Below are 13333 nucleotides of genomic sequence, written 5' to 3'. Positions count from 1 at the left end.
CAAATAAACTTGCCTTGCCTTGCCTATGAAGCGCCTTGAGGCGACTTTTGTTGTGATTTGGCGATATATAAATAAAATTGAATTGAATTGAATAGATTATATAACAGAAAGACATGATCCAAATGAAAATCAGTCAGCGTCTTTGTGTGGGCAGCAGTGTGTGTAAAGCAGCTGATTTACAAGAAGTGCAGAGTGAAGAGCAGAGCTAAATCTCTTAACACACTGCGCCCTCTGCTGGAGAAAACTGTAGTGTTCACTTAGTGTTTATTTAACCTGACAGCTAACTTTCACTGTTTACTTCAAATAACAACTCCAATAGCAGTTTTTCACATCATCTTTACCTTTCAGCCAGACTGATGTTTGGATTAATTCATTACAGCAGCTGTTGGCTGTGAGCTCATCACTCCCTGCTGATATCAAACACAGAAAGTGGAGAGTGATAGTAAACATACCTGATGCAGTCATGGATGGAGGTGTCAGGACAACAATGTGGACAGTAACATGTCAGAGGAACAGATGAGAAATGTAGCACTTGTATTGACCACCATGTGGGGAAAAGTCATTATTCACACCCTGATGAAATTCAAAAAAAAAAAAAAAATCTATTGATTAGTTATGAGGGGTTCTTTACATGCGATCCACAGAGTCAGATTAGATTCATTACGTTCTTGTTTGTTGAAGCACAAACATGTCTTCATTTTACCGTCCTTGTTTTTCATAAAACAGGATCACAACACCAACAAAAAAAAAAAACACAATCTGCCCTCCCTGAATAACATTTCCAACATTCATAACAAACTGACATTCTTCCTAAAAGCATACACTGTGACAGTAGTAGTAATAATAGTAATAATAATAGTAGTAATAATAATCATAATAATAATCATAATAATCTAAATGAAAAAGTGCACTATCACTGATTTAATATTCATTGTAAAAACTTCAAAAGCTGAAATCCTCAAAATCATTCAAATAAAATGTACATATGCTATAATGCCTTCCGGTCTGTTTTTACTTAAAACTATTGTGTCTCTCAAATATTAAAGTAAAAAACATAATTTGTTATTGTGACCCCATTAAGGACCTGAGACACTCAGTGTGCTTGTAATGAGGTTTTATTTACAAAATGTTCATTTTTTTTAGTTTCTCAGTTTCTTGGCCTGACAGTTTCCTGCTGTGTACACATGTCCTCCTTTCTTCCAGGTCCCAGCATCACTGCATAATTACAGGTATGGCCCAGTAAAATGGACCATATAGTAACGTGGTTACTTCAAACTTCAGAGGACAATAACAGGGAGTACGAGAGAAGAATCAGCAGAAACATCCCTGTGTGCTCTGAGGGCCTGTAACCTTTTATCAGTATGGAGGTCTCAGCTCATCTGCCTGCTATGCAACATTATTTATTTAATGTACAGATAAATAACAATTTTAATAATACTGCATTCTGACGGGGTCAGGTTAAAGGCACATTAATCTCAAATGAAACGTTCATATTCTTTAGGAAAAAATGGAAATGGTCAGGTGAAAATCTAAATATTCCTGTCCTCACTAAGCTCTTTGAGGATGCTAACATTCCTCTGATGTTCCTTGCAGGGAGTCTCTGCAGACTGCCAATCTTTCCATCACAGCAGGAGGCTTGCACTTGGCTAACCACAGGTCTGGTGTGTGTGGTTGGTTTTTCCATGTCTTCTTCCTGCAGTCCAGAGACTGAGTCTTTCTGTGGTAGCTCTGTGGTAGACTAGCCTGCCTGGGGTGCACCCCACCTTTCACCCTACGACAGGAATAGGCTCCAACACCCCCTCGACACACCAGCCAGCCTGAGACCCTGAACTGGATAAGTGGAAGAAAGCAAACAGATCATTATTTATATTGTGACAAGTGTCATTTCCTTATTGCACTTTCACCCCTAGAAACAACACAAGTCCCACTGCTCGATTGGTTTCAGAGTGATCTACATGCAAACTACAGATTCTGGGTAACGTCTGATCTTTGAGCTGCAGCGATGTGTGCGGGATCATTTGTAGTTGTCTTTATGTTTCATTACACACATGCAACAAACTTTATATTAACATTTTTTAACTGCTGCTTCTTGATGATAAAGTTAAACTCTGAATCATGTTGTGTCTCTTTTATAACAACAGCACTCAGAGATTTCCATCCAACGACTTCTCTCTCCTACATGAGAACCTAGAGAGAGAACTTCCTGAGGTCCAGAGAGATGCTCTGCTGTTTGCCACTTCCAGCATCAACAAGCACAAAGAAAGTCTGACGTCCAACATAAAGAAAGTGTTTGAAAGGCTTTGGATGTGAAGCAGTAAGTAACCGACAGTGTGACTCAGTGATGCATTTAAAGCTGCTGTATACAAAAGAGCTTCATAGCATTGTTCATTTCCTCTGATCAGAGCAGAAACAACAGCAACCTCTCCCAGCTTCACACACTCAATCTTTCCTCTTCATCGCGTCAATACAGCAACAAATGTGATCTTAGTGTCAGTAAATAAATACATTTAATAAATAAATAAATTAAATAAATAAATAAATTTCAAGACAGCGAGTGTAGTGGTACAGGCCAGGTACACAGAGAGACAGAAGTCAGATTTAAATAATTTAAAGTGTGTCAGGAAAACATGAAGAAACAAGTAAAAACGTAAAATGAGCATCTGTCTGTGCTTCAGTGAAAAGCTGAGTGCATTTAAAAAAAAATTGTATAATATTAGGAGGATAAAGTGATCCCAGTTTTAATTTCAGCCATTTCCCACTGTGGAAGACAAAATGTGGCAAACTTCACTGGTAGCAGTAAATCCATAAAAACAAGACTTTTATGAAAACACTGAATAAAAATTGTTTTCTTGAAAAAGACCAAACGTACAGTTCAGTGAATATTAGATAAACTATATGTAAGTGTTTTTGAAAGGCAGAGATACAGAAATGTGTGCATGTAACCAAGAGTCACGGTCAGTGACTGAATGAGTCTCACTGGGCTGGATGTGAGCGTGAAGCTGTTTATAATAATTATAAATTATAATTATTATAATTCTCTGATCTGCTGCTCACCACAAACAAGCACACACAGATATTTTGGACTTAACTATATTTTCACAAGTTTTACAGCTTTTTCTACTGATAAAGAAAATAAAACAAAACCCTCCCTTATGGCCATTCGTACTCCATCCATCCATTCACTTCCGCTTATCCTTTTCAGGGTCGCAGGGGGCGCTGGAGCCCATCCCAGCTGTCATAGGGCGAGAGGCGGGGTACACCCCGGACAGGTCGCCAGTCTGTCGCAGGGCCAACACACAGGGACAGACAACCATTCACACTCACATTCATTCGCACATTCACACCTAGTGACAATTTGGATTATCCAATTAACCTATCCCCACAAGCTGCATGTCTTTGGACGGTGGGAGGAAGCCGGAGTACCCGGAGGGAACCCACGCAAACACGGGGAGAACATGCAAACTCCACACAGAAAGACCCCGGCCTGATGTTGGAATTGAACTCAGGACCTTCTTGCTGTGCGGCAACAGTGCTAACCACCATGCCACCCATTCATACTATGCACAGTAATTAAGCAATAAACAATTCAATTTTTTGCAGACTTCAAACAAGAAACATAAAAAGGATAGTGTGGGCAGTGAGCAGAGCTTTCTGTAGTTTTGTTTCTTACAGTTTCAGTCCAGAGAGTCGTGCTGACAGATTTCATTTTTCTTCATCTTGTAGAAAAACAGTTCAGTCTGTGACTTCTTCACACTGACAGAACGTTTCACTGGTCCGGCCCACTTACAGTTTTTTCTGATTGCTTAAGCACATTTTTTGTAACTATTGGCTAATTTTGCAAAACTCTTCACACAAATAAGAGAACCTGTCACCCAATCATCAAAACATTGTAGTTCCCTTGCAAAAGCAAACACAGCTAGATTAACTCTTCACACCTTCGTAAAAATGGTGTTTCCGTATCAAACCATACACACAAGCCATCATCTACTAAGCACACAATGCGCCAACTGCACACTGATGGTATGAATACAAAACACATCTGGCTTTTGCTTTCTCTGTGCACAATAGGCTATGTCAGTTTGAGCTCATACTTCTGTCATAGATCCATAAGCATAGAGGGATCCAACCTTCAAGTACTGGTGTTTATTCACACACATCAAAACAAACACAAGTGTTTATTTCCAAGTATAGGATTATTTGCAATCGCCATAATGACTATATGGGTTACTTGGTCTGCAGTGAACATGCTGCCTCTGCCCCCAGCATCTGGTCATCTAGCAATTCTGTAAAGTAACAATTTCAGTATTTTTACATCAATGGTATTGGTGTGTTTCTCATTGGCATATGGCAGTGCTACAAATCTTTGTGCGAAGTGACTGTACTAACCGATTCTCATTTCAAGATGTCCTTATGGTACTTGCTACAGTGTAGCGGCTCGAGTTAGGCTGGACCCGTTGGCCAGCTACCCTCAGGGTCATTCCACGGTTGATTACATGGTCCACTATTGTAGCTCTGATGTCATCAGCAATTCTATTTCTTACTCTTCTTACCCTTCCTATCCCCCCTCCTCATCCTTCTCTCCCCCCTCCTCGTCCTCCTCTTGGTCCTCCTTGTCCTTGTCGTCCTCTTCATCCTACTTCTTCACCTCCACGTCCTCTTCCTCGGCCTCCTCTACTTCTCACTCTTACTGCTCCTTCCATTGTACTCCACATAGACAGCTTACCTGTGGCCTGTTTATAGTGCTTAGGCTGATTGCAAAGTGGACTAATTATCTAATACAGTTTTCGCATGTGAAAGTGTGCCAGACAGTTGGCAAAATAGTGTTAATGATAGCCACACATGTGTATAATTTTGCTAGGAGTGTGTTGGAAATTTGGTAATTGAGTGTTGTGCAGTGAATTGTGCCAACAGTTTTGCAAAGTGTGTGTTACAAAATTGCAAACTGAGTGCAAAGCAGTTTTTGTGCTTTTAGTTTTGCAAACTCAGTGAGTGGTTTTGCTATAAGTATGAATAGTTTTAGAAATTGTGCTACAATAATCACAGTTAGGGTTTAAGCATTCAGAAAAAACTGTAAGGTCAAAGTGGACCGTATGTGGCCTGTGATGTAAAATTAGTTTGACACCCCTAATTTAGACAAAATATAATGTTGTCATGGTCCTGGGTCTTTTGACCCAGCGTTTTAAGTTTGAGTTTATTTTGTTCATTAGGTTATCTAAGTTCATTTGGTTATTAGACTCCTTGTGTTTTCTTCCCCTGTATTTAAGCTTCCCCTCACCCTTCGTGTTTCATGCTGCGTGTCTTATGTTATCAAGTTTGTATTATTATGCCTAAGTGTTTCTAGTTATTATTTTCCCCTCGTGTTTCCAACCATGTTAAATCTCCCCTGCTCTTCATGCGTTTCATGTCTGTGTCTTACGTTGTCAAGTTCGGGTTGTCATGTCTATGTCTCATTATGTTTCCTGTTTTATTGTGAAGAGGTCTGGTGTTCTGTGTTCATCATGTTCAGTTTTACTCTCCCACTGTGACGTCATTATGTTCATGTGTGCCAGCTGTTTCCTCATGTGTCTCCACTTCCCCTAATCACCTCCTGTGTATTTAAGTCCTCTGTTTTCAGTGTGTGATTGTCAGGTCGTCTGTTGTCCACGCCATGTTTCCTATGCCATGCTTCCAAGTTTCTTGTCTAGGTTTTTCTTATTGTTTGTTTAGATTTCCCAGTTTAGGTTTGTGTTACTTTTGCTTCAGTTTGCCTTGCCCTTTGTTTGTACCTTTTTTTCCAGCCATATTAAACGGCTCGCTTTTTGTTAACATTCAAGTTTTGTTCCCTGTTCCTTGGAGTCTGCATTTTGGGTCCTTTTTCAATTCATACAGTCTGCCCTCGCCAGACTGTGACAAATGTAGAACTACAGAATTGATGTGATGCTGTTTTCTAATTCTTTGTTAACTTCAGCACTTTGGGCTGAATCAGCTGGTGGAGTTTCTATGTTATCATTTGTAGCTTTCAGCATAATAACCTCTTTTGATGCAGACTGTATGGGGTAATGTAACATGTAGAAGTGTGTAGCACAGAGACTAGATTGTGAGGAGTGGTCACTGCCCTCCAGTGATCACAGTGAGGAACTGCAACACAAATGATATACCGGTATGTATGATTTATAATTTTTATCTACATCATTGTTGATAACATTTTATTGGTTCACATATTTTTTATGAGTTTGTCTTAAAACATTCAGATGCTCCATGTCATTCATGGTGAATAATAAATATTCAGCAGAACGTGCAGGAGAGGACTTGATGCACAGACTGGATCGATCATGCAGCTGATGAAGCTGTCATCAGGACATCAGCAGCACCTTGCTGACTAAGAAGTATATTGATAGATGCATATGAACTAAATTAAAAAGTCAGATTGAGGAAAAAAACCCCACTGCTCAAAATAACAAAGTCACATTATGTTGGCCTGAAGTCTGAAGTGAGTGGAGCAAAATATCTTGGTCAAAAATGACTCCAAGGTTCCTCACAGCGTTACTGGAGGCCAAGGTAATGCCATCCAGAGTAAGAATCTGCTTAGATACCATATTTCTAAGATTTTCAGGGCCGAGTACAATAACCTCAGTTTAATCTGAATTAAGAAGCAGAAAGTTAGCGGTCATCCAGGTCTTTATGTCTTTAAGACATTCCTGCAGTTTAACTAATTGGTGTGTGTTATCTGGCTTCATGGGTAGATAGAGCTGGGTGTCATCTGCATAGCAGTGTAAATGTATGCTATGTCTTTTAATGATACTGCCTAGGGGAAGCATGTATAATGTAAACAGAATTGGTCCTAGCACTGAACCCTTGGAACTCCATAATTAACCTCAGTGTGTGAAGAGGACTCTCCATTTACATGCACAAATTGGAGTCTATTAGACAGATATGATACAAACCACTGCAGTGCAGTACCTGTAATACCTACAGCATGTTCTAATCGCTCTAATAGGATATTATGGTCGACAGTATCGAACGCTGCACTGAGGTCTAGCAGGACAAGCACAGAGATGAGTCCACTGTCAGAGGCCATAAGAAGATCATTTGTAACCTTCACTAAAGCTGTTTCTGTGCTGTGATGAGCTCTGAAACCTGACTGAAACTCTTCAAATAAACCATTCCTCTGCAGATGATCTGTTAGCTGTTTGACAACTACTCTTTCAGGGATGTTTGATATGAAAGGAAGGTTGGAGATTGGCCTATAATTAGCTAAGACTGCTGGGTCTAGAGATGCTTTTTGAGTAAAGGTTTAACTACAGCCAGCTTGAAGGCCTGTGGTACATAGCTGATTATTAGAGATAGGTTGATCATATTTAAGATCGAAGAATTAATTAATGGCAGGACTTCTTTGAGCAGTTTTGTAGGAATGGGGTCTAAAAGACACGTTGATGGTTTGGAGGAAGTGATTATTGAAGTTAACTCAGAAAGATCAGAGAGAAAGTCTAAAATCAGCAGTTATTAAAATTGGGATTTTTTTCAGTAATGGTTACATTTTATTTGTAAAGAAGTTCATGAAATCATTACTAGTCAAAGCAGGGGTGGGGAACTCCAGGTACCAGGTACCAAGGCCTGGTGTCCTGGTGGTTTTGGATAACACGCCCTGGGTCAGCACACCTGAATCAAATGATTAGTTCATTAGCAGGCCTCTGGAGAACTTTAAGACATGTTGAGGAGTGTTAAAATCTCCCAATTCTTTTAATCTTTGGGCTGAAGGAAGGACAATACTGTGTATAAATGCTCAATCAACAATCCTTTATTTCCATACAATTCAACACTTATGAGCATAAGCCATCCGGATGGGGAGACATGCATGAAGAGGGTCACAGCAAGTCTCAAAATGGTGATGGGCTCCTCCACTTCTTATCCGGTTGTTCAGTCAGACGTCACGGATGACGTTGCAGGTATTTCCGGGTCTAAGTGCTCCTCAAGAAACAACGATGGCGGAGCCAGTGACTTTGTTCACGATTACCTCCTTCTTTAGCGAAGTACCAATTAGGGTTAAAAAGGGTCTTAATTCCTTCAACTCTAGTAAAGTGGTCAGTGTAACAGTTCTCCCAGGCGGAATTATAAAGGGAAGTGTCCAGGCATCCATGAAAAAGAAGATTTACAATGTTGAGGTGAGCTAGGAGTAAGCTAGCTAGCCGACGATTAAACATGAGATATTCTGTATTCTGATGTATTTCATAAAGCACACACATGTACAGCAATGCTATAACAGTGGAAGTAAACGAAGATGAAAATCTACATAACATGGAGGTTTTGGAGAGTTAGTAATGTTAGCCTAGTACCAGTACACAGAGCAGCGCTGCAAGTGTTTGTTAGAATGTTTAGGGTAAGCATTAACTTTCTTTCAATGTAGGTGCATGTTGAGGGTCAGTCAGTCAGGTTCAGCTCCTGTGAGTGCCCGATTGGCAATGATAAGTGCCATCATATGGCGGCATTGTTGATTTGGGTGGAGAAGAATGTGTGTGGAAGAGGGTAAAATCATGCAAAGCAGAAGAAATTACTGCCAAGAGAGTGTCTGTGATGACACCCTCAACAACACAAGGTCAGTTATTTATTTAAAATTTGTCCTTTGAATTAATTATAATAATTATTTTCTTAACTTTTTAAAAAGCATTATGTTTTATATGCTAAAATTATTATTTATACAGATTACTAAAAGCTTTTTTTTTTTCAGCTGGAATCGAAAGACCTGTCTCCCAGGAGGACAAGGAATGGGCAGTGGCATCCCTATCGAAATTGCAACGTTTTACTGGGATGGGTTGGATTTTGAGTCCTGAATGCTCTCAGGTACTTTGATATTTACTTTAACATGTGGTATAAATTGTACATGTATGTAAACTCTTGTAAACTACATACAGCAGACTGTTTGCTTCCACTGTCCCCACTTTATTTTTTACATGTATTTTATATACTCTGTACCTGACTTTGTCTATTCTGTGGTCAAAATTTCTTGGTTCCATTAAAACCTTTAAAATCCTTTTGCTTTAAATCTAGGCTAAACCAGCCAAGACATTTGATGAAGTGCTGAGGAACCTGGGATTTCCCCAAGCAGAAGACAAGGCTCGTTATCTCTTGGCATCACTGGCTGTGTCTGACGAAGAGAAGAAACAGATTGAGGAAGCAACAGTTGGGCAAACGAAGAATGCATTGTGGTAAGAAAGTGCTTTGAAATTAATTCTGTTAAGTAGGAAATTTTAGTTAACTGTGTCTCTTAATTTGTGTTTCTTTATCAAAGGTCAGCATATCGCAAGAAGAGAATCACAGCCAGCAACTTCGGTTTGGTCCTGAGTGCAGTCCAGCGGCGCTCATACCCCCCTTCCTTATTTAAGACTCTGCTTGGACAGTACAACCTGACAGAAGGATCTAAAGTAAGTTGTTAGTAAAAAGGGTCTGTGCATCTAAGAATTCCTTTATGACTAAGTTGTATTTTCATCCCCAAAGGCATGTGATTGGGGGATCCTTCATGAGCCAAAGGCCAAGCAGTTGTACACTGACTGTACTGGTGCAGCTATCAAGGAGAGGGGACTGTTTTTATCTAACAGTGGCCTGCTTGGTGGTTCTCCAGATGGGACTGTCTCTAATGAGTGCATCATTGAGGTGAAATGCCCATGGTCAGCCAGAGCCAAAACTGTATTGGAGGCTGCAGAAAGTAAGGACTTTTTCCTACAGCTGGATGAGGCAAGTGGTTCCCTGGTATTAAAAAAGAATCACAACTACTGGCATCAGATCCAGGGCAACCTCTATCTCACAGGGGCGAAAAGCTGTCACTTTATTGTTTGGACTCCATGTGACTTTTTCATCTTGCATGTGGATAGAGAACAAACTTGGGCTGTTAACATTGAAGCGTTGGAAACGTTCTACCGGGAAGTTTTTTTTACCCCATATTTTATCGCAGCTTTGAATTCATATCAGCATGAGTAATTTATCAGTCCAAATGTTTATAGTTAATTTTAAAACTATTTGGAAATTGTACATTTTTTGTCATTGTAACTTTGTAAATATATTCAGATAAATTCTTAAATTATATTAATTTTTGATTTGAAAAAATAAAATGTTTTGGACAAACTGTTCCTGAAAATAAAGAGTAACACATGTATCTGGTATTCTTCATTTTAATTGAAAATGCATAGCAAGAAAACTAGGCAGTAATCAGGAAGCTGGAATGGAATGAAAAATGTAACAAGCCATTGATAAAAACAGAGTAAAACATTATACGAATCACAAATGAGACCATCCTCAATTTGAAACTATGCAACTAAGTTGTTTTTATGTTGTAACATCCTGAGTATACACACAAAACAATCCAGAACACTTAGGAGTTATAAATAATAAAAGTAAACTTATTCAACAGTTGTATTTTCTGGTCCACAAGTAGTTAGAAAATGACACAATGTACTTTTACCTCTGAACTCTCACAGGTATAATTTATTCAATTTCACGGAGAATAGGTGTTTGTAAATTTGTAAGACACACACATGCTTTCAAGATCTTATTAATATTTTTTTTTAACTGATGTGGGATGTGATGCAAAATTGAGAAAAGTTTCAGTCTTTGAATGGAACGCTCTACATGTATTCTTGCACAGGAAATCTTCCTGTTGTTGTTCACTTCCTCCTGTGTGAATTGTCCGTTGGTGAGGAAGGACGGAATGTTCAGTGAGACCCCTTCTGGTAGGATGTCCCGAATTGTGAAGCCCTTATCTGCAATGACCATGTCACCTGGTTGTAGATGTTGCAGTACTCCACAGTCAGCTGTTATGGCCTTATCTGAGGCACTTCCACCGTACAAGTTGCTTACAAAGGTTATTACACCATTAGGAGCCACACCAATTAGAGCCTTTAGTGTGGTCCGTCCTTTGTACTGGCTGTACAAATGACTTTGTGTGTCAAGTCTCTCTGTGTTACAAACAAACTTCCGTGCAGTCAAGCACAATCCTGCAGTTAGGAAATGGTTGGAAGCAATCTGGCAGCAATGTTTGATTCTTGGCTCTCGAGGGAATGTTGTTTTCCAGCATGCCAACATACAAAATGTCATACAGTGCACTAACAATTGTTGTAAAAATATTAGTTACTGTGCCTCTGCTGCAGTTAAACCTTATTGAAAGGTCTTCATGACCAAAATTAAGTTTGAGCTTGATCAGGGTTAGAAATAACTGGTCAATTAGGGGCATCATTTGGACAGTCCAATCAGAATGATATTTAAGATCAAATCTGGAAAGAAGCGCTTCTAAAAACAGGACAGAAGCAGCATCGGGCAATCCAGTATAGTACTGGACCCTTTCAGGATTGTCAGATATTTGACTGAATGAGAAAGTCTGCTTCTGCTTCTCTACTTGTTTTTTAAGTTTTTCATTCTCTATTCTTAGCATGTCATTCTGAATCTCTAGCACCAGAAGACTTTGGGAAGAACTTGTGGAACTTGCAGTATCTGTCTGTGTAGCTGCATTGTTGGAATGATGTGGCTCATCTGATATTTCACTCTGATTTTCACCAATAGCTGGGACCTGCTCTTTTTTCTTCTTTTTTCTAACAGGGTTGTGGTCATCTGGGAACTGAAAAGACTTCCCGTCGTTCCATGCAAATCTTGTTGGCCCCGCAGCTTTTCCTTGAGGGAAGTGCCAACTGCAGACTCTTGAGTTGCAGTTTGGGGTGAAGTTTTCACGTCTGTGGAAGTGTTTAAAAAGGCAGAGAGAAATTTCAGATCATACGCTAGCCCTCCATTAGTTATGATTAATAGAAAAAAAAATAGAGATAAATAATAGAGAGAAGCTTCTTTCATCCAGATGAGAGAAGCTTCAAGAAACTTAAAACTTAAAGAAGTCCAGATGCTTTTCTTACACATCGTTGTACTAATTTGCTTTTAAGCTTACCAGAAAGATAAGTACTGGCAACCTTTGCTAGCTATTTGTTGGTTAGGTCTTTATTTTGGTAATTAACTGGCACATAGGCTGGGGATTGTAATGTATTTTCTTACATAGACATCGCTTTTTGGACGTAATTTTTATTCCTCTGAGCGTCGAAAGCTAACTAAGGTTCATATATATAGCGAAGTGACCCTTAGCTCTCAATCTTTGCTTGGAGAAATAAAAATGACTTCAAAAATGCAACAACGTCTTTGTATTAAAAAAAACACAATAAAATCCATTGTCTATATAAGTACAATTACTGGTAAAAGCCAGTTTGTCTTTTAGTAGCGGGTTTTAATTGTTCATCACTAGCTATATTAGCTAACTAAAGTAAGAGCCCACTAGCTCTTATCTTACAAATTTATTCATTCACTTACGAGTTGTAACATACCTTATCAACTTCAGCCACTTCCTCTTCTCTCTCTTTTCACAAGGAAACCGGTAAAATGACAGATTAGACTGTTGTTTTGAGCCAGATTGGTTAAAACAACCAGGAACACAGCATTGTGTCATATTGAACACAGGAGCGTTTAGACCCGGAAGTAGGATTCGTCGGATTCGTCGCGTCATCACTGAACAACCGGATAGCCTCTAGTGGCCCCCACCTAGTCGTAAAAGCCTAAACCTTCACATTCTTTCTCTGTTACGGAGCCTAAGTTATGACCTCGGCTCCCTGTCTTTCTGCTCTCTGTAAAGGTGGGTGTATGGAATGTGGTCTGTCTCTTCTATTATCAGCACAAGGTCCTCTGCACACAACATTCTCTTCATGATTCAGCAGTATGAAATGTCAAGAAACAGTGTAACACAGTCACAGCAGATCAAGGGTACAGGGTAATGCACACCTGTCTAACAAATCCAAAAATGGTCACATTCTTTTAACCCAAAAATATAATGGAAACTAAGCTACATACACGGCACACAATCTAGACTAAAGGATATTATATGACCTACAGCAGTTAACATAATTCAACTACTTTAACTACAGATATAAGATAACATATGATAACAGAATAATCTCACAGGAGGTAATTTAGCCATTTAAATCAGCTGTGTTGGATCAAGGACACATCTAAAACCTTCGGGACCTGAGGTCTGGAGTTCCCCCACCTCTGTGTTAAAGGGACGGTTGGCTCAACAGAGCTCTGTTTGTCAGCCTGGTTACAGAGCTGAAGATAAACCTGGGGTTGTTCTTAGGGTTGTAGTGAGATGTTCTGGCTTTGCGGAGGGCTTTCTTATAAAGCAACAAACTATTTCTCCAGGCTAAATGATGATCCTCTAAATTTGTGACACGCCATTTCCTCTCCAGCTTACGAGTCATCTGCTTTAACTCAGTAACCAGTAGGTGGCAGACAGTCACTCTGACAAATAAGTGACTGGCCAAGTAATCCCTTACAAAAG

General features: G+C 39.5%; 1 protein-coding gene across 1 annotated transcript; it reads left to right on the top strand.

Moving 5' to 3' along the window:
• Window positions 1–8530: 8530 nt before the first annotated feature.
• LOC308389050 (uncharacterized protein) lies at window positions 8531–10111 on the top strand. The gene is made up of 5 exons (XM_080870180.1): window positions 8531–8572; window positions 8705–8817; window positions 9025–9182; window positions 9266–9398; window positions 9472–10111. Exons 1-5 carry the CDS (start codon window positions 8551–8553, stop codon window positions 9949–9951), a joined length of 906 nt encoding a protein of 301 aa, XP_080726306.1. The 5' UTR covers window positions 8531–8550; the 3' UTR covers window positions 9952–10111.
• Window positions 10112–13333: the final 3222 nt, after the last annotated feature.

Source organism: Rhamphochromis sp. 'chilingali' (genome assembly GCF_963969265.1).
Source record: "Rhamphochromis sp. 'chilingali' genome assembly, chromosome: 21".
Lineage (NCBI taxonomy): Eukaryota > Metazoa > Chordata > Actinopteri > Cichliformes > Cichlidae > Rhamphochromis > Rhamphochromis sp. 'chilingali'.
Note: the sequence above shows the minus strand (reverse complement) of the source record. Positions and strands in the feature narration are given on the sequence as shown.

What these genes read in the sequence shown, in the direction of transcription:
- LOC308389050 (XM_080870180.1), top strand. Translation starts at nt 8,551, where the DNA reads ATGACACCCTCAACAACACAAG. An exon ending in CAAACGAAGAATGCATTGTG is followed by an intron (nt 9,183 to 9,265) that starts GTAAGAAAGTGC and finishes TCTTTATCAAAG; the next exon opens with GTCAGCATATCGCAAGAAGA. An exon ending in ACCTGACAGAAGGATCTAAA is followed by an intron (nt 9,399 to 9,471) that starts GTAAGTTGTTAG and finishes TCATCCCCAAAG; the next exon opens with GCATGTGATTGGGGGATCCT.